Genomic DNA, 23,618 nt, shown 5'->3' on the forward strand with positions numbered 1-23,618 from the left:
TATGTCCGCTACCACATGACCGAACGGTTCCCTGCGCCGGCTGGATGGATTTGTACCATTTTCAACGTGTCAATTACATTACAGAGCTCACAGGGTTTACTTAATGAAAGGTCAACATCTTGCGTAACATTTCCTTTCGCCAGAGACGTTGCGACTGCTCACTGCGTGTATTTTCCAATGATAATCGAGCCGGAATATATACATTGTTTAACCCTTTCACATTTCACTTTTCCTCCAGTATTCTGACCACAAGACCAGTCGGGTCGAACCGCCGTCTGAACAGCTCGGCGGGCGCCACTTCCGCTCAGTTCCGCGCCCGCGGGGCACCCCGCCTCCCGTGCCCGGCGAGCGCGCCACGGCGGTGCGCCATCACGCCGCAGGTTCCGTTTCTCGCCGCCGGGCGTCGCCACATCCGCCCGTGGCGCGTCGCGGAGCGCTGGGGGTTGGGGCTGGGTGGAGGCGACCTCAGGTCGGCGTCTGACTTGGTCGGCGGGGGTACACCCTACCGCTCGGCCAGAAGTTGCCCGAGCAGCGCCGGGTCCTGCCACAAACAACAGAGATCAGTGCCACGTAGTGATGTGCCATTGGGGCTTTACGACGCGCTCGGCTGCTGAAGCATATGGCGTCGTCCCTCATCCCCCACCCACCCTGACAGGAAGGTCGGACACCATGGGAAATCGAACCCAGCGTCTCTTGTTTCCCAAACCAGCAGGCTACCCACTACACTGTTGGTAGCATTTCTTATCCGGTTGGAGGTTTGAGAGAAAAGTGGCTTCAATCCGGTTAGAAACAGCTTTTAGTGTGCTTTGGGGGGTTTAGCCATTGTCCCTGCTCAATCTCCCCTCCACCCACCCACACACACAGCGGGTACTCTGGTGCTTCCGGGGGGGGGGGGGGGGCAACGGGCACTCACTCTTGTACGCTTTACACACAGAAGACAACGCATTGCTAGAGACGCACTGGGTAGGCAGTGCGGGCAGAGGTAAAAAAAAACAAAAACAAAAAAACATGGACAGTGCTATAGTGGTAGGCGTAAATGCGCACTCCTATACAGCCACGAGTGCGTGACATTATTGTGCTGTCAGAGACGCAGTGGACCTAAACTACCAGCAACACGGTCATATCTATTGATACATTTTTATATGTATATATATATATATATATATATATATATATATATATATATATATACATATAAAATATATGAATATATATATATATATATATACATACATATAAATATATGAATATATATATATATATATATATATATATATATATATATATATATATATATGTATATATATACATACATATAAAATATATGAATATATATATATATATATATATATATATATATATATATATATATGTATATATATATACATACATATAAATATATGAATATATATATATATATATATATATATATCAAGTAGCATGCGAACCACAAGGAGCAGCGTGGGAGGATAAATCTCCGGAGCTCCCGAGACACGTTTGAGAATCCCAAATCCAAAATGGCATGTCAAGCATGTCGGTATTCTTACCACAGCAACTCGTGCATCGTCGTAGAATTGTGGCGACTTGGCTCGTTTTCCGAACCTGCAACAAAACGAAAAGTTAGGTGCTGCCAGTTTCATTAACCCTGTCAGTCGGCGTTTTGGGCAGTTAGGTCAGTGGTTTTGTTTGTTTGGTTTGTTAAGGCAGTGATTTGCGTTTTTTGTTTGTTTGTCAAGGCAGTGATTTGTGTTTGTTTGGTTTGTCAAGGCAGTGGTTTGTGTTTGTTTGGTTTGTTAAGGCAGTGGTTTGTTGTGCAGCTGGCTTCGCACGGAATTGAGCCCCGTCTCTCGCATTGCACACCCGAAGCTCAGCATGCAATGAACCCTCGTCAGATAAGGAGGGGGTTCCAGCTCTTTCAGCACCCTGTGAGTGCGCCACTGCCCTCGTCGGGCAGGACGTCATTACATTGACAGGTGGCGTGGTAATGATGCTGTTCGCTGGTAAGTTCACCCATTTTGGTATAAATTCAGCCCGAACATTTTGGTTTATAATGTGGATTCCTGGACTGAGAGTTCACGTTAAGCAGTGCTTATTGTGTGAGCTCTTATATCATAATCCGGTGATGAAGCTCTATTTTAAGGAAGCAATTTTGTGACAAAATGTTGTCATCCCGCAATGCTTGATACGGTCCACCTGACCTCTGACCGCATCTGACCTTGAGCAGCCGCTGCCACCGGCCACGGGACATCCCAGCCAAAGAAAATGCAGAGAGTGCTAAAGCGGCTTGAGCTCATCCACCTCACCGGGGGCGGGATGGCGGGCGGGTGCTCTAACCCACTGAGCTACGGGCGGGCCATTAGCACCCAGTGTCCCGTATCTCTCGGTTACGGGCACTAAACGGGCAATCCCCCCCCCCCCCGTGTGTCCTGAAATAACCTCACCTCGCCTGAGCCCAGTAATACATGTATCGAACACATAGCTGGGTGGTCTGCTGCATGCACGTATGTTCTCCGTGCGTTTTTTTCTCCTTTGAAGAAATTCCCTATTTACGCCAACAGAGTATGCCATCCGAAACAGTGAAATACATTTCCTTGACGCGAGATGTGGTGCCAGCGGTGGGTATTGGGTATACAACGCCAGCGTTGGGTATTGGGTATACAACGCCAGCGGTGGGTATTGGGTATACAACGCCAGCGGTGGGTATTGGGTATACAACGCCAGCGTTGGGTATTGGGTATACAACGCCAGCGGTGGGTATTGGGTATACAACGCCAGCGGTGGGTATTGGGTATACAACGCCAGCGGTGGGTATTGGGTATACAACGCCAGCGTTGGGTATTGGGTATACAACGCCAGCGTTGGGTATTGGGTATACAACGCCAGCGTTGGGTATTGGGTATACAACGCCAGCGGTGGGTATTGGGTATACAACGCCAGCGGTGGGTATTGGGTATACAACGCCAGCGTTGGGTATTGGGTATACAACGCCAGCGGTGGGTATGGGTGCACAACACCAGCGGTGGGTATTGGGTGTACAACGCCAGCGGTGGGTGTTGGGAATATAATGTCAGCGGTAGGTATTTGGTATATAACGTCAGTGGTGGGTATTGGGTATACAACACCAGCGGTGGGTATTGGGTGTAAAACTCCAGCGGTGGGTATTGGGTATACAACGCCAGCGGTGGGTGTTGGGAACATAATGTCAGCGGTGGGTATTGGCCAATTAAAAAAGCAGCCTTTTTGCTCCCTATGAATTTTGGGACTTTCTATTACACATTGCATCAGCAAGGTTGGTCTGCTGGATATGCGGGTGCGGAACAGATCGGAAAACTACGTGAGCTGCGCGGCGACATGTCCGAGTGGATTCCAGGGTCCATGGTTGACAGGATAGGGTTCAGAATTGACAGGACAGGATCCAGGGTTGGCAGGGTCCGACGTTGACGGACACGGTCCAGGGTTGACAGCATGGGGTCCCGGGTTGTCAGCCCAGGGTCCCGGGTTGACAGACAGGGTCCGGAGCTGACAAGGCAGGGTCCGAGGTTAACAGACATGGTCCAGAGTTGACAGGGCAGGGTCCAGGTTTGGGCCTGCCATTTGTATTGTAATCACACTATATCATGGTGCATGGCCACCGTCTTTGCACACGATAGATCATGACGTCACGGAACATTACCGTTGTGGCGCGTAGGGGGGAGGAGGTCATGACTATGGGTAGATGTGAGCTTTGGATATGGTGGGCTACGTGAGTGCCCGGGATCGATGGGTAGCAGCTGGATCTGAAAGGCTCGGGCTGAATGCAGGGAAAGTCGAAGTTTGGACTGAATGGCATTCATGTGGCTGGTTAAATCTGTTCCTTCTTCTGATCGTAACGCATGAATAGGCAGCCAGAGGGACCCGTTTAAATAGCCCAGTGACGCACAGAACCATACGTTAACTCCAGAAAACAAAAAGAACAAGTCGCGGCGTTTCCTGCTAAGAGGTGGCAATATGCGTCGAAAGATGTAAAATCGGAACCTAACTAGCGCTACGCATGCATGCAGAACAACAACAACATTTGAATAGTTATTGCTTAAGTCACCAATGACTGTCCACTGAACCACCTCCGGTCGAAGAAATCTCAACTGGCCACATTCACACGTGTGCTCGCCGTCTCCAAGAGCTTATTCAGGTAGGCGGAGCCAGCTGTTGGATGCGCTCATGGAGCTAGCGGCGTTTAGGGGTGACATCTATCCTGATCACCAGGATAACGAGTTCATTCTAGAGTTAGTTGGTATCTGTTGGGTCGCCAAGGTGTTTTAATTAACTCTGATCCGCCCAGGAGCGTTCGTGTTCGGGCGAGTTCGCATCGGCCGAATCGCTGACGACCTCAGATAAGCTCGGATTCTGCGAGCGTTCGTATCATGTAAAATGTTGCTGATGGCATGAAGTTTAAATATCATTACAAGCACCTTTTGGATGTGCTAAGGCACGGGTTTGTTCCAAACACATCCGCTGTGTATCCAGTATGTGGGCATGACAAGTTCAGAGAAGTATCTGGGTAGTCTGATAGGCTGTGCGTGATGTTTTGCTCCCCATTATCCAGCTGTGAGAGCCACATTTGAGCCGTCACGTTACAGTGAGATGATGTGGCTCATCTTAACTGATGTCGGCCCATAGCAGCGAGTGGTGAAAGTGCTTTCCGCAACTGGGAGTGACCGCGGACAGACCCAGCGTGGGACCAACTTTTCCAAGTTTATCTCAGATGAACAATATCATCAAACTGCGACGCAATAGTTCAAACAGTGCCTACATGCCTAGGGTGGAAAACAGCACTCTTAACTGAGCTGATGACATCACGTGACACAAATTGTGTGTGCAGGTGAAAAACACCTGTTCCACATGGAAGCCGTTCATGAATTATGCAAAGGGCAAGGGGGAGGAAGGGGTGATGGATCGTGACGATCCGTCACAACAGGCTACGTGAAAGGGGCTGCATGTTGTTCTGTTTCGTAACAAAATGAAACGGCGGGGCACCTCCGACTATTTGTTTACCAAGCGTGATGTCACGTTTCTTCATTCTATTTCCTTCGTTCCCAACCCAAATAAATGTAGCACAGCGCGACGCAAGGTGTCTTTACACTATATCGATGTTTTACAAACCCTGGTTGCCTTAAGCCGACGCGCAGGATGTTAAGCAGAGTGATTTATTCGCATGCATTTTTCCAAGCCGACCGTTTGAACTCAGAAAAAGACTGGCGTTTCAGTCGTATATGTAAAGAAGCCTAAATTAAAAGTAGGCGGCTCGTTGTTTCGCGGACCTAAACTGTAAAGGCATCCAGGGTGGAGGATCTAATGCATTTCACGTCTGAAGAAAACGCGTAGGAATTCGGGATCAGAATTCGGCAAATTAAAGGCGCTCTTTCGGAGCCAATTTTGTCATCTTTGTGGCCGACAGTGCAGAATAGAGGGCTGCTAGTGCTCTTTCCGGATACATGCCGGTAGGAATACACAGAACAGTTGTGCTATGTTAAAACATGGCACACATCAGATTCGCTCAGTTTTTATGTCTGGGGAGAATAAGAGCCCCACACTTCTGTTAAAGTAGAGTGATGCCACCTAGATTATGTGCCCAGTGTGCGTGCACGATTTGTTCCTTACCATAAATGCTCAAGCTCCCCAGTCTTACTGCTCATCGAAAGCATTCGGCATGGTCGAGCAAAACATCAATCACACAAAATCTCCTCCGGAGAATATTGAAATGGAGGTGTCCTTGATGTGTAACACCAGGCGACAGAAGTTATCCCCACACCAAATAAACTTTGCACATGGCAGGGTAACACGAATGGGCTGCCGACTTGACTCTTGGCGCCTTCAGAGTTATGACTTCGGTACCTCTGAAAGGTTATGATTCTGGCCCACCGAGAGGAAAGTGCCAGCTTGTGGTATTTTCATCACGGCAGTGCTTTAGTTCATAGCGATGTGGCCGCCAACATGCGCAAAACGGCGATTCTTTAGGTTGTGGTCGAAGAATTGATTGTGGGTTATATTTATCTGCCGTTTCGAGGTGAAACAAAGTGGGGGCTTTTAGTGTGCAAATGCCGTTAAGGCACATGATGGAGTATGCAAGAGCGGTTAGATGGTGGTGTCAGAAGCGGGTGGTAGTGTCAGAAGCGGGTGGTGGTGTCAGGAGCGGGTGGTGGTGTCAGAATCGGGTAGTGGGATCAGAACCGGATGGTGGTGTGAGAAGCAGATGATGGTGTCAGAAGCGGGTAGTGGGATCAGAACCGGATGGTGGTGTCAGAAGCGGATGGTGGTGTCAGAAGCGGGTGGTGGTGTCAGAATCAGGTGGTGGTGTCAGAAGCGGAAAATGGTGTCAAAGCGAGTGGGTGTGTCAGAAGCGAGTGGGCTGTTAGAGGCCGGTGGTGGTGTCAGAAACGGGTGGTAGTGTCAGAAGAGGTTGGGGTGTCAGAAGTGGATGCCATCAGAAGCATTCAGGTGGTGGTGTCAGAAGCGGTCAGGAGGTGGTGTTAAAGGTGGTCAGGAGGTGGTGCCAGAAGCGGTCAGGTGGTGGTGTCAGAAGCTGTCAGGTGGTGGTTTCAAAAGAGGGTGAAGTGCCAGAAGCAGGTGGTGATGCCAGAAGCGGGTGGTTGTGTCAGAAGCGGGTGGTGGTGTCAGAAGCGGGTGGTTGTGTCGGAAGCGGGGAGTGGTGTCGGGAGCGGGTGGTGATGTCAGAAGCGAGTGGTGGTGTCAGAGGCGGATGGTGGTGTCAGAGCGCACGCAACAAGCACAGTTAAACGCGGGCGCTGATCCCAGCAGTCCATCCCATCAAAACGATTCAGACAAAATTTTAAAAGTAAAGATAAGTGTAGCAGGCATGGGTCTGATTCGAACACGGATCAGTGCCCCGGGAACGGTGAGATTGAGGGCGGAAACAAGTTATGTTTTGTTCAGGTGTGAGTGTAGGCCAACCATCACGGCGTACAGCAACGCAGAAAGGATGAGCGAAGGCCAAACATGGTTACACAATACGTTTGTGGTCCCATTTGGCTGAGCATGGGTTGACAAACGAAACTGCCCGCTTTAGCAAGAGCGGAGAACTGTTCCCTCGCACTTCCGTCTTCTCAAACCTGCTCTCTGCTGGGTCTCAGTGTCCGCAGCGCGCAGCGCAGGAATATGTAATGTGACTCTAAACGGCCTTAGCTGCGGAATGCGTCCTGAGCATTCCCTTTCGACAGTTCAGGACAGCTCAAAAGAGGCGCGGTGAATGGGCCAATAACGCACTAGAATTGATTCAAGCTCAGTTTCACTGTGCCCGCAATTAAAATATGAGCGCTACCCACGTTGATCAGCGTGATTTGGATTGATGAAAGCTAATGCGATCCGCTCCGATCAATTCCGATCACCTCAGATGAGAGGCATGCAGTGCAACACAGAAGCCAGAGTTCGACCGTACCCAGACACGCGCGTGCGCACGCACGCACGCACGTGAAACGAAATCACCGCGTAACTTTAGGCCTGAAAGCCTGGAAGAAATGTTGCCCTAATGTCACCAGTAAAGGCGAACAGAACTGTGCGCATCCTGAGGCTTACAGGCGTGGAGCGCAAATGATGTCATACACCACAGAGTAATTAAGGTGCTGCCCATGCTTATCGTTGCTGCCAGCCTGACGTCTTACCCCCTCCGTGTTCATTATCGCGCAAATAACTTCCGTTTCTCCGTCGCTGCATTTCCGTCCTCCTTCGCTCACTAGTGTCACGTGCGGAGGGCAACACGTAGGTCACGTGTGCCATGGGTAACACGGGGGGGGGGGGGGGGAGGTGGCCGGCCGGTGGGTCGGGCGCGCTGGGGCTTGGTGGGATCGAGGCGCAGGTGCGCCAAGACGATCCACTTCCTTCTGCGTGGTGCTTCGTTGAGTGGAGGGTTAATGTTAGAAGACAGGTTTGATCGGGCATACATATTATGCACATAAATCTCATTTGAACTGGAGGAGAGCCGAACAGATTCTATAGAGTCTCCTAGAGAATGTCAGTGGACGGGCATGTCAGGTGAGTGCGGGAAAGAAAGAGTGACTGTTCGGCAGCGCGATTAGTTCGTTCATTCAACGGAATACCGGCGTGGTCCAATGTCCAGGGGAATTATCTCCTTGTGGTGGTCGGCGGTGAACTAAGAAGATGACGGATATTTGAATTGATTGAACGATAATTATGCACCGTAGCGGGAGTGTGGAGGGATGGCCTAGAATTGGTGTAAGAGATGGAGCGACTGAGGCGACATTAATTACCATTTAGAATAGCAAAGTGGATAACTGTTAATTTGCTGGGGTGTATTGAAATGGAATTACGGAGACGATTAGCATATTCGTGGTGCGAAATTATGATCACAGCTCCCATGTGAGCGTTACAGCGCGAGCCGTCGCTAAATGTGACAAATACTATCCACGTTTGTATCGGGATTCACGAGCCATTCCGTGGGCATCAGTGGAGTGTGTGTTCTGTTTGGCGTTTTAAAACAGAAGCGCTTTCGCTTCAAGGATTACACCATAAGACATCAAGACATGCAACCGAGAGGACCGGGGTGAAGTTAAAATTGCACGCTTGGTGTACACGGATACTCACAGGACGGTCGGTTGTGTAAAAATTACACGCTTGGTGTACACGGATACTCACAAAACGGTCGGTTGTGTAAAAAGGCTATGATAAAGAGAATGTTCAACATCGTATGAGTTAAGTGCATTCGCGAGAATGGGGAGATAGATGCGCTACCTAAGGCATCTATCTCTCCATTCCCCGGGTTGTTCTACGAGAAATGTTAAACATGTAGAGCTCAAAAGCTTGAGTGGCTTAGGTCTTAAAGGAATATTCCACATTTGAAGATATTGAAGCAAGCATCGGATACGATTAACAATATCAGTTATGATTGTTGGCATAATTTTAAGTAAAAAGATTACTTTAAACAGTACAATTCTCTGTTTACAACACATTGTTTCTATCGAGTAAACATGCTATTCAATATGTCATTGACTGCGTCATCGTACCTTGCGCAACATTGATTGATAGCCAGTTGACGGTCCGTATGTCCGGAAATCGCTCTCACGAACATCATACATGAACAACTCGACCATGATATCTGTCTTCACTTGATCGCCGCATGGACGATGGAATGACAAGATCTGAATGACGTTAATATACGCGGATGCCTGGGTTACCTTGCAAAAGTCTCCCCGAAATAGCTTGCACATCCGCGGGCCTGTTACTCAGGAGCTAGAAAGGCTTAGGTCTTAAAAAGGGCGGGGCTGTGAACTGCAACGAATAATCTTCAAGACGGCTATTTCAGTTCAAAACCGATACAAAGCTGGAACACGCTCTGTGAGAAGAGCAGGGCTATGAACTACCCTGAAGGATCTTCAACACTGACATTTCAATCCAAAACCCCATAAAAAATGTGCAACACTCCTTTCAAGGCATGTATTACCGGGGCATGTGAGAGCGCGGAAAACGGGCTAACTTGAGCGACATCTGGCACGAACATGTCAATCTAAGAAGTTGCAGATTGCACCGGCGGACGGTAGCAGCGCTGTTGGTTCTAACCAGTAGATTGCTAAGCTGTGAAGTACACGGACGGGAATATGGAGGCTAGCGTTCTGGATGGCCCCGCGGGATGTCATGGAGAAAGACGATATATCATGAAAAACAAAGACGTTAAGTCCAAAAGTGGACGCATCAGGGACGTAGGTAGGCAAGGACGTAGTCAAGGGTGAGACACGGGGCCATGAATACCCCTGGGTCAAGAGGTTTGCGGTTCCTGAATCACTAGATACTGGGTGGTTTGAAAGAAATTCAGCCTAAATTCACACGAGTTCGGAGAAAATTTGGCACCTTCTTTGAACAAAATGCTAGCAAAGCGCCTGCACCAAAAGCAGTGGAGTGTACAGATCATCCCCTCTTCCTCCCACTCACGTGCATGCATTCACTTAAGGATGTTTAAAAGGCGGCTTTGTTTCATGTCGGAAAAATGATGAGTGAAGATATCAGACATATATCCAGAGGGCCGAGAAAGTCTTTCTTAACATCTGGCCTCGCTGATATTTGTTTAAGCCACGAGTGGCAAGCGAGCGAGCACCTGGGAGACGGCGGGTGGGGGCAAGGGTAAAACCGACCGACTACGGTTGAAACTCCCGCCCCACACCACGACGCCTGCCCCCAGGGCTCCTATTGAAGTGACGTCATATCAGATGACCTGATGTCACACTCCGCATGGCCGGAGGTCCTATCTGAGCGCGCTTTAAAAACAGGCGTAACAAATGCAGTCGTAAATGCCATATAGTAAAGAACCCTCATGTGTGTATCCATCATGGTGCCCATGATGCCCTCATGTGGGTATCAGGGCTGGCACGGCACAGGAAAGAGGGAGCAACCATAGGGTTCCACTACCGCTGGTGCTCTGACGATGACTGCATCCCAGACAAGCCAGAGCAGTGGACAACGGCCCTTGTGCACTCGTCGGCCGTCATGTTGTCAACGATGACGGTGGCGTAGGTCAGCGCCAGGGTCACTGCGATGTGGCGTAGGTCAGCGCCGGGGTCACTGCGATGTGGCGTAGGTCAGCGCCAGGGTCACTGCGATGTGGCGTAGGTCAGCGCCAGGGTCGCTGCGATGTACGCTGTGCTGCGAGCCCGGCGGGGTAGACATGTGGCAAGCTAGTCCAATGGGCAGTTGTGCCGCTGGGTGATATCGTCCGAGCACTGCTCTCGTGGCATCCGTCGCCGTCTTCCTCTCATAAAGGCGGGACACCTCGTGGTGCTGAGTGCGAGAAAGTGACCATGACCCCTCTACGACGCCCGAACTGGCGTCAGCGCCTGTGTATTGTGAGGATCTCAGCTACCCACTGGAGGGGGAGGCGTGCGACAGGGCGGATCATGAAGACCAGCCGGCCTTTTCCCAGTGGAACGTTGCATGGACCGGTGTAGTCCCCGCTTGATGGCCCTGAGCGCCTGACGCTGCAACGTTTGACGGACGCTGAGGACATCCCCGACCAGGTCGATGTCAACATCGAGGCAGCGGAGAGCGGGGCACAGAGTGAGGGTGGATTCCCCATGGTTTACCGTGAGGCCCCATTGCTCCAAGAGTGCGGGGATGGGACGCGGCCCAAGCGGCCCCGGAACGGTAAGCAGGAGGTTGTTAAGACGTACTTGAGCGGTTACCCCCGGACACCGCCGGGCTGCGGCAGCGTTGGCCTTAGCCGCCATGACTGCCTGCAAAATGTCGGGGTCGTAGCGAGCCACATACGGACAGCTGTCCATTTCACGGCTTCCCTCTGCAGCAGACTCCCGTGAAGGTCTGGGGCGCTGGATCGAGGGAAATAAGGTAAAACTCGCCAGGAAGGGTCACCTTGATGGCAGACCAGGCCCGAGCGTCTGGCAGAAGGTCGAGGGCCCGTGGAAGCCGGGAAGTAGGTTCGGCAAGATAATAAGTGAGAGGTGACAGGTCGTAGATAAGACAGACGCGAAAGTTCACATTTGGGATAGCACGGAGCCGATGTGACGAACGTATCGGCCTCTGAGTGAGAAGACGACCGACTTCGGCCTTGTTTTAAATGGTCGCGTCCATTATGAACAACGGCGGCGTGGTCACGCGGTGCATCCGAGTCTGGAGTAGGATATATGTTTGCTCACAGTATCAAATTGGGACGCTTGTTGTAGTCGTCGACAGGGGCGGTGGCGAAGTAGGGGGGGGGGGGGGGAGAGGGGGAAGGCGCATCGAACCGAGTGTGGTGGTGCCATATTTTCAGACGCATTTTGTGATAAGAGCTGTGTGGCACTGACCTCGTCCTGCGGCTCCTCATTCTGCTCGCCCTGCGCTGGCTCCTTCCACTTACATGGAGGAGCCTGCAGAAACGGCTCCGCCTGGAGCTCCCTGCAAGGGGGTTCCCTAGCGCCATGGTGGTGGCGAAAACTTGGATGAGATGAAGGGCGGAGTCATTGAGCCGCCCTAGTAGACTCTCCCAGTTCATAAAATCTGGCTGCGTTTGTGTTACCGCGTCCCGGTCTGCTGGCAGGGTCGAACTGAGGTACTGGCGTCACCGCCCCTATGCTCGCTTTCATTCCGCCCCCTAAGACGACCGGGGCGGGATGAAGGCGAGCAAACGAACGTGAAAGAACAGGGCCGGAGAGAACTGTTCCGTAACCGAGGACGTGCGGCCTCAGCTGTTTCCAACAACCACATTCACATGCGTCACTTAACGAAGAGGCCGGGACATCCGAATGTATTTACGAGGCGTATGATTGGACCATGGAGGATCAGAGGTCACACGTCGCAAATGCAGACGCTGTTAGAGGATGACAAGCGGATGTATTAAAGGAGATCTATAGACCACCTCGGCACCACCAGTCATGGATGTGATTGAGAGCGAGTTCGATGAAGCAATTTATGAGATCAACACTCAAGTGAGAGAATGTCACCGCCGAGCCGTCAGTGTCGAGGAAATCGTTGAAATGCAACGAAACAGCTTGGACATTTGAGCCGCGAGGAGTTGTGCGAGCCGGCACTCAGTAAGATTTGGAACGAAACGGTGAACTGGCTGGTCTGAGCGGACTCCTCTGTATTTGTTCTCTGATGCGACATTTGAATTTCTAAAGAACCTAATTCCCGCGCTCGACCGAATACTTGGCCGATTGAAATCAGAATAATTGATGAAAGCAGACGTTAAGCGCTAAAACCACCACCGATGCTCCTCTAACGGAACACTTTGAGGAAATGTCACGTTAAAGCGTTCGATGCGGACACGAAAGAAAAATATTAAATGCTAGATGCGCCGCAGGCGAGCTCATCAGTAAGTGCTCAGGCACAAATCATGTTGCGAGAGGTTTTCCGGGGGACGGGGCGTCCTCCTGGGATTGTGGACTAATCTCGCTAGGAGCCCTGCAAATCTTCTCACTCTTTCGTTTGAGGTAGCTTAACGGAGAGCGCTCTTGCCGTAATGGGTTATGTCCACGTTGTACGGCGTATTTCGAAAGCATCAGGCAGGAATGTTGTGTGGAGTGTTTTCACTTTGGAGTAGATGGCCTGATGTGTTTCTCACAGCGGTTTTACGTCAGGCTCGATTCGTCGGAGGTTTTCCATCTGTTTGATATCTGTCCTGACCATGATACCGCATCGTAATGACATGTCATACCATATCTCCCAGTGATTTGAAGAATTTCAAGAGTTATTCGCAAACTGATAGTTACTTCGGATGAGTCTGGCGCACATCCTCAATGGCATCGATGGTGTTTCAAGACTTTGCTCTGTGGTAGAAATGCACATCATTTATATTTGCTCGGAGCCAAATATTAGATTGATCTGTGTGGTGTCTCTGGCCTCATTCATCGTTCCCTTAGTTCCGTGCCCATCGGCACTGTTAACCAAGGTAGGACTGCTATCGAACTTATCCTGTGTGTTCTCAATAAAATTTGTTATATCTATGAGTACACCATGCTGCTCGATTTTGCTCCTCTAAGTTGTCAATCGTTTGCATAAAACAAGCATGTGAGTCATTGAACCATCTGGATACCATTCAAATGTAAACCGTTCTTGCCGATTTCTTCATATTACGTGAACAAACTGTAGCAAATTGCATTAAAATATATTAACAACATTTTGTCCTAAAAATTACCTCAAGTTTCATCACAACCGACCGAAAATCGCAGCGGCCTGCATCGCCACATAATTTACCAGTGATGTGGTCTCTGACTGACGTCACTATCTGGTGCGCCACGCCGGCGGCGCGCTCGGAGAAGCCGGTGCAGGCGGCCCCGGGCCGACGGGTCAGACCGTCGGAGACCTCTTTCGCCGTGTCCAACCCTCCGCCTGGCGTCCTCTTGGGAACGCAGGCCGGGCGAGCCGCACGACAACCGCGCGGTGCCGAGGAGGGGTGGGACATGCGTGCGCTCGCGCGTGCTCGAGGGCGAGCTGCTCCATTCCGAAACGCGTCAACCAGCCGTGGAGGGGGGCAGAGCACAACATAGGGACTCGGAGCAGGTTATGGAGCTGCCGCACCGGCCCGACTCCCCACAGGCGCGTCAGATGCCGTCGCATGCTCAGCTTCACGGTGCAGGGCGGCTGGGCGCCGGGCTCGCTCCGGGATCAAGCGTCATGCTAACAGCGTGCGACATCTGTGCATAGGCCCGCTTCGTTGCCACATGGCTTTTGTGTAATCGCAAATAGATGACCTAACCCAGCGTGGACCACCACAGGAAATGGCTTAAGCCATGGTGGTATAGATGGGGTCGGCGTTCTGATTGGTTAAGTCATTGCCCATAACAGACGTCTTGAACGCTGGAGCTTCATGTTCAGTAAGAGACAGCCGTGGACGAGAGCGCATTTCGATCTCGTGGCCATGCTGTATACTAACTCAACTGGACAGGCTGTGGTTGCATCTGTTCCAGACCATCGTCAACGAAATCGAAAAGAAGATAGACGAAACCGTATCCGTCCGTTACAGCCCGGCTGAGTTGAAGCTCAGTACATACCTTCAGGTAGGTCGATACTTCGCCGTGTGTTAGTGGCTGCCAGTTAGCGTCTCTTAGTGACTATCAGTACATACAAGAGCCTGGAGAACTACAACACATCGCTATGTTATCCTATCAGTCAGTGCAGTACAGCCGCAGGTCAGGTGAAAGGTCACAGGCCAGCGGCGGGGTCACCCTGTCGCAGCGGCAGCAGTGCCGCAAGCACGCGGCTCCAGAGTGCAGAGGCCAGGCTGTAGGGCCAGGCAGCAGGGTCTGCAGGCCTCGCGGGCCGGGTTGAGATGGTCAGGCGGGGGTCCGGACTGCATGGCCCAGGCCGCGGTGCCGGACCGCAGCGACCGAGCCTCACTGGCAGGGCTGGTTGGCGGCAGCCACGGGCGAAGCCGACGATCGGACCAAGGGCAACACCACCTACCTAGGTCGGCTCTGGTGCGCGTATAACCGGTCCATGGCCAGCAGCTGCAGGTACTGGTAGGCACTGACCGTGTGCGGCGCGGCACGCTTCCTAGGCGCCGTCCGAAGCAAGGTGCTGTTCGGCATAGAACGGACCGATCAGGGGGCCGTCTGGCGGTGTGGGAGACGAGGCGCCTGAGAGGTGCAGCGGTGAGCACGGCCGGTGCAGCAGTGCTGGGCGCGACCGACGCCAGTGAAGAGCGCGTGACCACCGGTGCGGAGGTTAGCGAGGCCGAGATGAGCTCAACTGGCACGAGGGCAGAGGCGCAGCCAAAGAGAGTGGGCCGAAATACCCTCAGGGGAAGCATTGCTTGTCTTTTAGTGCCGAAGATGATTCCTGATCAGCGTACACTCAAACTTGAAAAAACAATGAGGTGGGACTAATCAAACTTAAGCAGATACATCCCAGCGGGTCAAATTTGCGATCGCCTTCGGGCTTCTTGTGGCGCAACGCGGGTCAGGCAGCTTTCAATGAGATCCACCTCCTCCCCTTAAAAGATCCTGAATGCGCCCTTATGCGGAGGTGAGCACAACTGGTGCAGACATGAACACAACTGGTGCACAGGCTGGGACGACTGGTGGGGGGATCAGAGCAGCTGGTGCATGAGAATGAGCGACTGGTGCAGGGGTGAACGCGACCGGTGCAAAGGTGCGTGGTGCACGCCTGTTGCAGGGTCAGCCTGTTGCAGGGTCAGCCTGACGGGCACGCCTGTTGCAGGGTCAGCCCATCTGATGCAGGGAAGGTCTGGCCAGCGGCCATGGTAGTCGTCGCTGCAGCTGGGGAAGGCCCGGCTGATGTGGGAGAGCTCTGCCTAGCTGGTTTCATGTATGAAACACATTAGACATGAGATGTCTGGATCATGAGAAGTGAGGGTGATCCATAAATACGGAATGTTATCATGCAACAGCAGACGACGATCCGCCGCATCCATATGAATAACCTCTCCTTGAGCATGACTTATAAGCCATCCGTGCCCGCGGTTTGTAAGGTTAGGACACATGTATTTTCATATTCACATTAAATCACATTTACGATGCACACATGTGCTGTGAATCGCGTTTTCAATGTCATCGCCCTTGCTCTTTTAACACGACTCTAGCTCCACGAATGCTTACCTCAGACACTAAGACATGGCGAACGTACGCCTCAGTGTAAGCACGGAAGACACGTGCATGTCCGTTCATAAAGGTTTGGATCCACAGCCGGGAGGGTTTATATATCGTGTGTCGTTTTTTCAGCCAGAGTATGGACAAACGGCAACACACATTTTCAGACACGTGCATGCGTCATGCACGTCGCTACTGGATGTAAGTACGAAGTGAAACGAATCGGCTTCTACAAACAGGACAGCTTAAAAAAAAAACAGGTTGTTTCGCCAAGTTACGTTTACTGACATTGATATTGCCCAGCATGTGTCTGGTGCATGGGGAGGGGAAGGTTTAAGTAATGGGTTTCAACACGTGATCACAGCATGAAGAGTAGTGACGTAAACCGGCTTGTACGTGCTTCCAAAGGGTGGTGTGAGGTCACATGAAACAATTTGGTGATATGCCATGACCTGTGCTTACATAAGCTTACCAAATGCGTGCACAACTATGATACGGAGCACGAAAATGTCTGTTTACATAGCTTTGAACTATGTCCTGATCTGAACTGACCTGAGATGACCTCGAACTTTACGACCTGAGCCGGCATGACCTTCATCATACACAACCCTCACATATTTTTGGAAACGCGCCAGTCAGTTCGGTTCATATCATTACGTTGTTTACTATTGCCATCACCTGTAAGGTTTGACCTCACAGCTTCTTGACCTCGAAATATGTTTCACGGTTAAGGCCATTTCAAACGCACACTTTACAGCTGTACAACAACTGGATACACAGGTTCGGTATGCACATAACCAAGAATGCGTCGCGGGCGTAGATTTTTCATGTTAGCGGTGCGCAAGAGTTTTGAGAACGCGAGACCGTAAAATCGTACATCTTATTTCTGGTCGCAGATCAGTTGTCTAACACAGCGGGGGCTGTAAGGAGACACAAAAGTTTCGAAACTTATCTCACTTACGCCGAACTGCAATGCACTAGGTGGTTCGGGAGATAGCTCTAAAAAAGGAGGCGATCGGTGTTCCACCATTTTGTCTTGACAAAGTAAACACCGCACGATGACAGAGTGTGTCCAGTCTATAACGTGGCATAATTTTCAAATGCTGCGCAAAGCATGGTGAGGGGGGGGGGGCAAGCGGTGAAAATTTTCCCCTGATTTGGCCCACTTTTCTCAAAGTTGGGGGCTGGGCCCCCCCCCCCCCCCCTCCTCGCAACTAAAATTGAACTCACCAGGGTCAAGGTCACGGACCCCGCCGTCCAGCTGAAGCCAGGGCGCTCAGGAGTATGCTACGGCTTAACTTTCAACTGTTCTCTAAGGTCCCATCAATATTGCACCATCAGAAGTAATAAGCAATGCTAATATATATTGATAGCAATTGGAGCAGCATGATTAAAATGACAGCACCGTACAACTTACAAAGAAATGACGCAGTGAGACGTTATTGCATCATAAGTAGTAACAGAGAGTGTTGATACCCATGTATGATTATAACAGTTACACTATTAGGATAATAGTAGCGCGCAGTTAACAAAGGAATGAAAAAGTAAGGCTAAGTTAAAGCAATTAAGTTAATAAATGATAATGACAATTTAAAACGTCTCGACACCGGTATTCGGTTGCGCTGGACACAGCCTGGACACAGATCCTGGACACAGAGCCTGGACACAGGGCCTGCGCGAAGCGGCGGTCATCTCGCGTTGCTGGGCGGTGCGTAGATGAGGACTCAGCGTGTCATCTACGAACGTGGCGGGTCAGTGGCGCGCTGTCGGACCGTAGGCCCGTCCCGGTAACGCACACCAAGCCTGTCCCTGCTATCGGTGGCGTCAACCGTACCTCCATCGCTATGTCTTGGTGGCCCGGTTTGATAGTCACCGGGGCGATCCTGACATTTCTGCCCAGTTTCCGCTGGGCTTCACGGGAACGTGGGCGCAACGCCGTCGCTCAGCGTCACTGAGCCTGCTGAAACGCCCTGCCAGCTGCTTCATTACGGGCCTTCCCGCTGGCATGTGCGTGGTCGGCGACTTGGGTGTGGCCGCACAGATCTGTCGTGGCTCTGACCGGCTAATCCGCTGTGTCCCTTTAGGCCATTGTGGCCGGCTTGCCACTCTGTGTTCAACTTGTCCGCTGTTGTCGGTGTGGCCGCTATGGTCGGTGTGGCCGCTGTGTTCGGTGTGACCGCTCTTGTCGATGTGACCACTGCGGTCGTTGTGGCCGCTGTGGTCGGTGTGGCCGCTGTGTTTGGTGTGGCCGCTGTGGTCGGTGTGGCCGTCGTGGTCGGTGAGATCGCTGTGGTCGGTGTGGTCGCTGTGGTCGCTATGGTCGCTATGGTCGCTGTGGTCGATGTGGCCGCTGTGGTCGGTGTAACCGCTAATATATTTTTATTCGTCCGGTCCGATCAATTAAGATACGGTTTAAAAGAGTTCAGAGTCTTCGTGCTGATGGAAGTGTGCCATGACGTTATTGGTGGAGTGGCGTTATAAAGCAAATAATAATGAATTTGTCAATGCCGGACATTTTAAGCTATGCTTATGATCACGGGAAGCAGACTTCTTCGAGTGGCATCCGGTAATGTACGCGGTCGATTACTAAAGGTCTGCCAGCACAAACACTCTGAGCTCAAGTCAAAGAACTTTGAGCTCGAGACATTTCTTTCTTGTACCAAGAAGTCTGAAGAAGCGAAGCCAACAACGGGCAGCCTGTCACCCACCGCTGAAACGAGAGCCGGCTACCCAAGCTCAACATCGCCCACAAGGCACCTTGTCATAGCTTCCTTTTTGTGCAGGAAATAGGGAGGGATGTTATAAAAAGATATTTCAAATTCTACCTCGGCCCACCACTAAGACAGGGTGATCGTTTGTTTTCAGGCTTCTGATAACAATGGCATTCTTCGAACAAAATTGCTGTGACGTTGAAATCATTATAACTAATCTCTACAGATATAAGAAGCAGAAACCAAGGTGTTATGGCCTCGCCATCTGCTGTGAAAGTTGGATATTGTCACCAAGAATGCATGGAAGGAATCTGCACCGAAAGAGACTGGAATCTTCCACTCCAGGACATTTCTGCACCCCACGGTTTTATGCGACAAAAATTATTCTGGCATGTTAAAGGCCAGAGGAACGTTTCCGCTCATAAATCACTCCATCGCAGGACTTTCTAAGTGAAGTCCTTCACTAACGATATCCAAACGCATGCGACGCCAATCGGGCCCACGCGCTGAAATCAGCCGTTGTGGTGTGGCGCTTGCCCTGATCTGCCTCCCGCTCTGTGATGATGCTCGGAACAGCACTGCTAGACAGCGCCCACTGCCTCACGCTCTGTGGCGATGCTCAGATCGGCACAGCTAGACAGCGCCCACAGCCTGTGAAGCGTGAGGATTAGGCAGGCAGCTTCCAGATGAGCCTATGTTGTGCTCTAACAAGCTTCAACACACCGGGAAAAAAGAAAGGAAGGGATCTGCATTCCATTTTCGAACTGAGGTTTGAATAGCAAATTGGATTGCAGATTCTAATATCCTACGATCTAACTCGAATGGTACCGCTCTTCACCATGAAAAGCTCCAATTCTATATTTACTTAGATATTTGATACAAAAAAGAACGTTTAAAGATGCAATTACGTTGTTTTGATCGACCATCAAAGCACTTGTTTAACCCGACGACGTGATCTGAACATCCAAAATGATCTGTGTTAAAGCTGCCTTTTTCAAGTTATATTTAATTCGGATATTGACGGATACCGGTTCGACGGGTAATTCCTCATTTCATTTTTGCATTCACAAACAGCCAAACGGCGGCTACGAATTCCAAAGCAAACTTACTGAGCTTGAAATGATCACGGCGTAGCACGAAAGATCTGAGAACCTGTCATAGCCGGGGACGAGTTCTGGTATAAAACGACAAGGGGATGAGGGGCTGGTCAGGTAATCTTATAGCAGCGTATTTCAGAGCTCATATGAGAGTCTAAAACATCAAAGTTCCAAGTCATCCGTTGGATCGCGTGGATCATCTGTGACCCGTCTTGAAAGCATCACGGCTGTATCAGCTTGCAATTAACCATACGCTGTTAGAAACCCGAAGTAGAGAGGAATTTCAGTAAATATTGTATAGGGCGTGGAAATCACAATTACTCAGACTGAGAATTTACGGACTCGACCATTAATTGCGATTTCCATCTTTCAAAAAAAGACGCATCTCGCGGCCGTCACAGTGACACCCTTGGCTCTCCTGCGCGTGACATTAACAGCCTTGGTTCTCCTGCACGTGACACTGATGCCCTCGGCTCTGCTGCGCGTGCCATTAACACCCTTGGTTCTCCTGCACGTGACACTGATGCCCTTGGCTCTGCTGCGCGTGACACTGACGCCTTGGCTTTTCTGCACGCCAAACACCTCAATGACGAGGCCGCATCTTCGCGATTCCTACTCCCCTCCCCTCTTTGGCGACCGAGCCCCGGCCGTGGTGCTCGTCGCCCAGGGGCTCAAGGCGGCAGTACCGGCGGCACCCGGCGCCGTCGCGCCCCCATCCCGGCGGGCGCGCCTACCTTGGGCCGGTGGAGCTCGCACCTGCCACCCTCAGCGGCTGCAGCTGCACACGGCCGCCCCATCATGCACATGACCCGCATGGTGGTCGTGAAGCCTGTCAAACGACGCGGCGCACGTGGGGGGGGGGGGGGGCTGGGGTCGCCAGTGACGCGAGGGCCTCACAGCGGGCCCTCGCCGGAATATCGAGCTCGGATGTGTCTTTTCGGATTCGCTTCTATGTGCACTGGGTGGATGGAACGTAACTTTCCAGAAGTGATTGGGAACGTACGCTGCAGTAATTCCAAACTTTTTAGAGCCATTCTCTCCATGCATCGACTCACACTAAAATCGGAAGCATCAGAGAATTCCCGGGATCGTCAAAAGTATGCAAAGTGCCACTCTTTCGGACGGCCTAGAAGGCACAGCCGGCGAGTGAAGTTTTGTCGCTGGATCCTTGTCTATTGAGGCTCTTTCCGATGACATTAACAGCCAGACAAAAAATTCGATGTCCATGAAGCGGCGATTCTGTCCATGATACGCGAGTCTGAACTGACACACTGTTCGCAAGCACTCTGACTTCAAAGTGCCTGTGGAAATACCAAAAGCAAATTGCCAAAGCCGTGTAGTGTGCAGAAAAGCCATGTCGTCGCTCTGCTTCAACATGGTGTCAAGTGTCAAACGGCCATAGGAACATTTGTTTTCTCCGTACTAACCAGATAGCAATTATACGTCGCATGTGATGCCCGCTATGACTCACCACCTCACTCCCAACCTTCGAGGGTCACACAGAGCACAGTTGCGAGAATGTCAGGGGTCTGTGTCCACCTGATGCCGGATGGAGGAGTGGAGCTAGACCGGGAGCCATCTAAGATTGTCACTCAATCCTGGCAATCGGTGTGAATCACCCGCCCAGTGCCAAGGTGCGGAGGCGTCTCCTGCCGTTTTTGAGACGCCCATCCAGTTCCAAAGTGCGGAGACGTACTCCTGCCTGTTTCGCAGGTTCTGCCCGCCAGTTTTGCGAGGCTCATGTTGCCTCACCTGGGCCTGGAGACCTGCGAGTAATAGTCGTCCAGCTTGCGCAGAAAGCTGAGTGTCTTGGCCATGTCCTCCCGGTCCCGCGTGTAGCGCGCCATGTTGGGGTGGGCCGAGCCCGGCCGGATCAGAGCCAAGGTGCAGACGACCAGCGCTAGCAGCAGCAGTGTCCTGTGCATCCTCTGCGGACACAGAGGCAGACAGCGTCAGACATGGAGACCATCTCCACTGGCGGCAGTAGTGTCCCGTGCATCCTCCGCGGACACAGAGGCAGACCCGCATTTCATTTTTCGTTCCAGCTTATCCAGCGATGGTATTCGGACTTCAGTGTTATTGCATTCGAGCAATGGCAGTTGTGCAAAGTCACGCACGGTTGGACTTATTTGAGGCCTCCCGGTCCGGATATTTGCACGACGTTTCGTTGCCTAGCGGGCCTTACGCAATCCACTGAAACTTGAAAACATAAGGGACTCCTCCACACAGCCAACACAAGTCACTGTGTAAGTTGTAGAAACTTGGCAACTTTTGAAATAGCCAGGCTGAAACACCACAATGTGTCCATTATGCGAGAAACGAACATGTTAAACAAAGGTATTTTGTAACGACACATGCTCCCAAGAAGGCTGTTGCTTGATGCCTGTCCCACGTCTAATACAGCTTCTCGTACAATAAAAACCTAAAATTTAAGTTTCGGGCGAGGTTGCCATAAAAAGGAGGAAGGGTGCCGTTATGGCACATGTATTGTCAGACAGAATCGGTAATCAGAAATGAATCGACACATTACAGACGAACATAAAGCTTTTACTGTGTCAGATTAAAACACACACGCGAGTCCTTAAGGTTGACGCATCCTGCTCGTGGATGTTTGTTTAAGTGAGCTCCGTCACCACATAACCATCGGAAGACATCGACCTTACAGTAAGTATGGCGAGGAATACTCAGGTCCGAGATTGTATTGATATTGCATCATAAAAGATGTAAGCCGAAGATCAGTGTGTATTCGGAATGTCGTGCACTCTCATAGTCATGATTCCGAAAGGGTCATCTAACAACGAAGCGTCCTCACCGGACAGTTTCCTACGATACGGTACGTGTGAAAATGCCTTCCTGACGTTGTTCTCGTTGGTTTATTTCTCATCCGGGCCAGGCCTCGTTACGTTACCTTAAAACTGTGCAGTCCAGTGATTAAATTACACATCACTGCTTCTTGAAAGACGATTCTCATATTGTGGTGCTATGCTGCATCTTTGTCAAGTTAATTGCAAGGAAGACAAGTTAATGAAAGACTGGTAACATCTTATGTGTGCTTTCCAAGTGAGCCCAAGTGCCTTTAACTCATTAAGTAATCCCATTTTGAGCTTACTTAGCTCGCAGAAAATTCTGATGATGACTATCATCTCGGATTAAGAGTGCTTCAAGGAATGCACTTTATTGCTACCAAAGTCTCACCACCTCAAACCCTACGGTCGCATTCGTGCGGGCAGAAGAGTGCCCAAGATGCATGCACTCGCGCAGCTTCTTCGTGGACCTCGTGGCTTTTATGGCGGCCGCCGGCCCCGCTACGTCCCCTCTGCAGCGACCAGCAGCTTCGCCTCTTGGAACCCAGGTAACGAGGTAGCCATCCGCCGCCGGCCTGAACTGCCGCCCGGCTACGGGCAGCCAGACGACGGGGAATAGCGGAATGGGGGGAGGGGGAGGAGGGGGGGGGGGGGGGTTGCGCTGGCTCCAGCGTGCAAACTCGGCCAGGACTGCCGGGGGGAGAAGATACGCATGCGACCCAAAGCGCGACCTTTATGGCTTAAGCAGCCCAGAGACGACAGCTTCGTGAAGTTCGGACCAATCAGGCCCTTTGCTGCAGTTTCTGCAAGTAAAGTAACGCATTCATTTGAGGCTACGCCTCGCGTTTGCCGATTAAGTTTCGTCGGGTTCTTTGCTGTACTTGTTGCGGATACACTGACGTCTTCATTCGACACATGGCTTCACATTTGCAGGTCAAGGGTCGATTTTGGCTGCTGCACTGA

The 23,618-nt window shown here is 51.2% G+C and overlaps 1 protein-coding gene across 1 annotated transcript in view; it reads right to left on the reverse strand.

Moving 5' to 3' along the window:
• Window positions 1-161: 161 nt before the first annotated feature.
• LOC119101911 (neuropeptide F) overlaps window positions 162-23,618 on the reverse strand; it is a 29,988-nt gene continuing 6,531 nt past the window's right edge. Inside the window, exons 2-4 of the mRNA XM_037225301.1 lie at window positions 21,604-21,779; window positions 1,548-1,602; window positions 162-541 (exon numbers count right to left, since the gene is read on the reverse strand). Of these exons, the coding sequence (XP_037081196.1) occupies window positions 503-541; window positions 1,548-1,602; window positions 21,604-21,776 (267 nt within the window). The 5' untranslated portion in view covers window positions 21,777-21,779 and the 3' untranslated portion in view covers window positions 162-502. The remainder of the gene's footprint in view (window positions 542-1,547; window positions 1,603-21,603; window positions 21,780-23,618) is intronic.

Source organism: Pollicipes pollicipes, unplaced genomic scaffold (genome assembly GCF_011947565.3).
Source record: "Pollicipes pollicipes isolate AB1234 unplaced genomic scaffold, Ppol_2.1 Scaffold_4942;HRSCAF=5838_pilon_pilon_pilon, whole genome shotgun sequence".
Classification (NCBI taxonomy): Eukaryota; Metazoa; Arthropoda; class Thecostraca; order Pollicipedomorpha; family Pollicipedidae; genus Pollicipes; species Pollicipes pollicipes.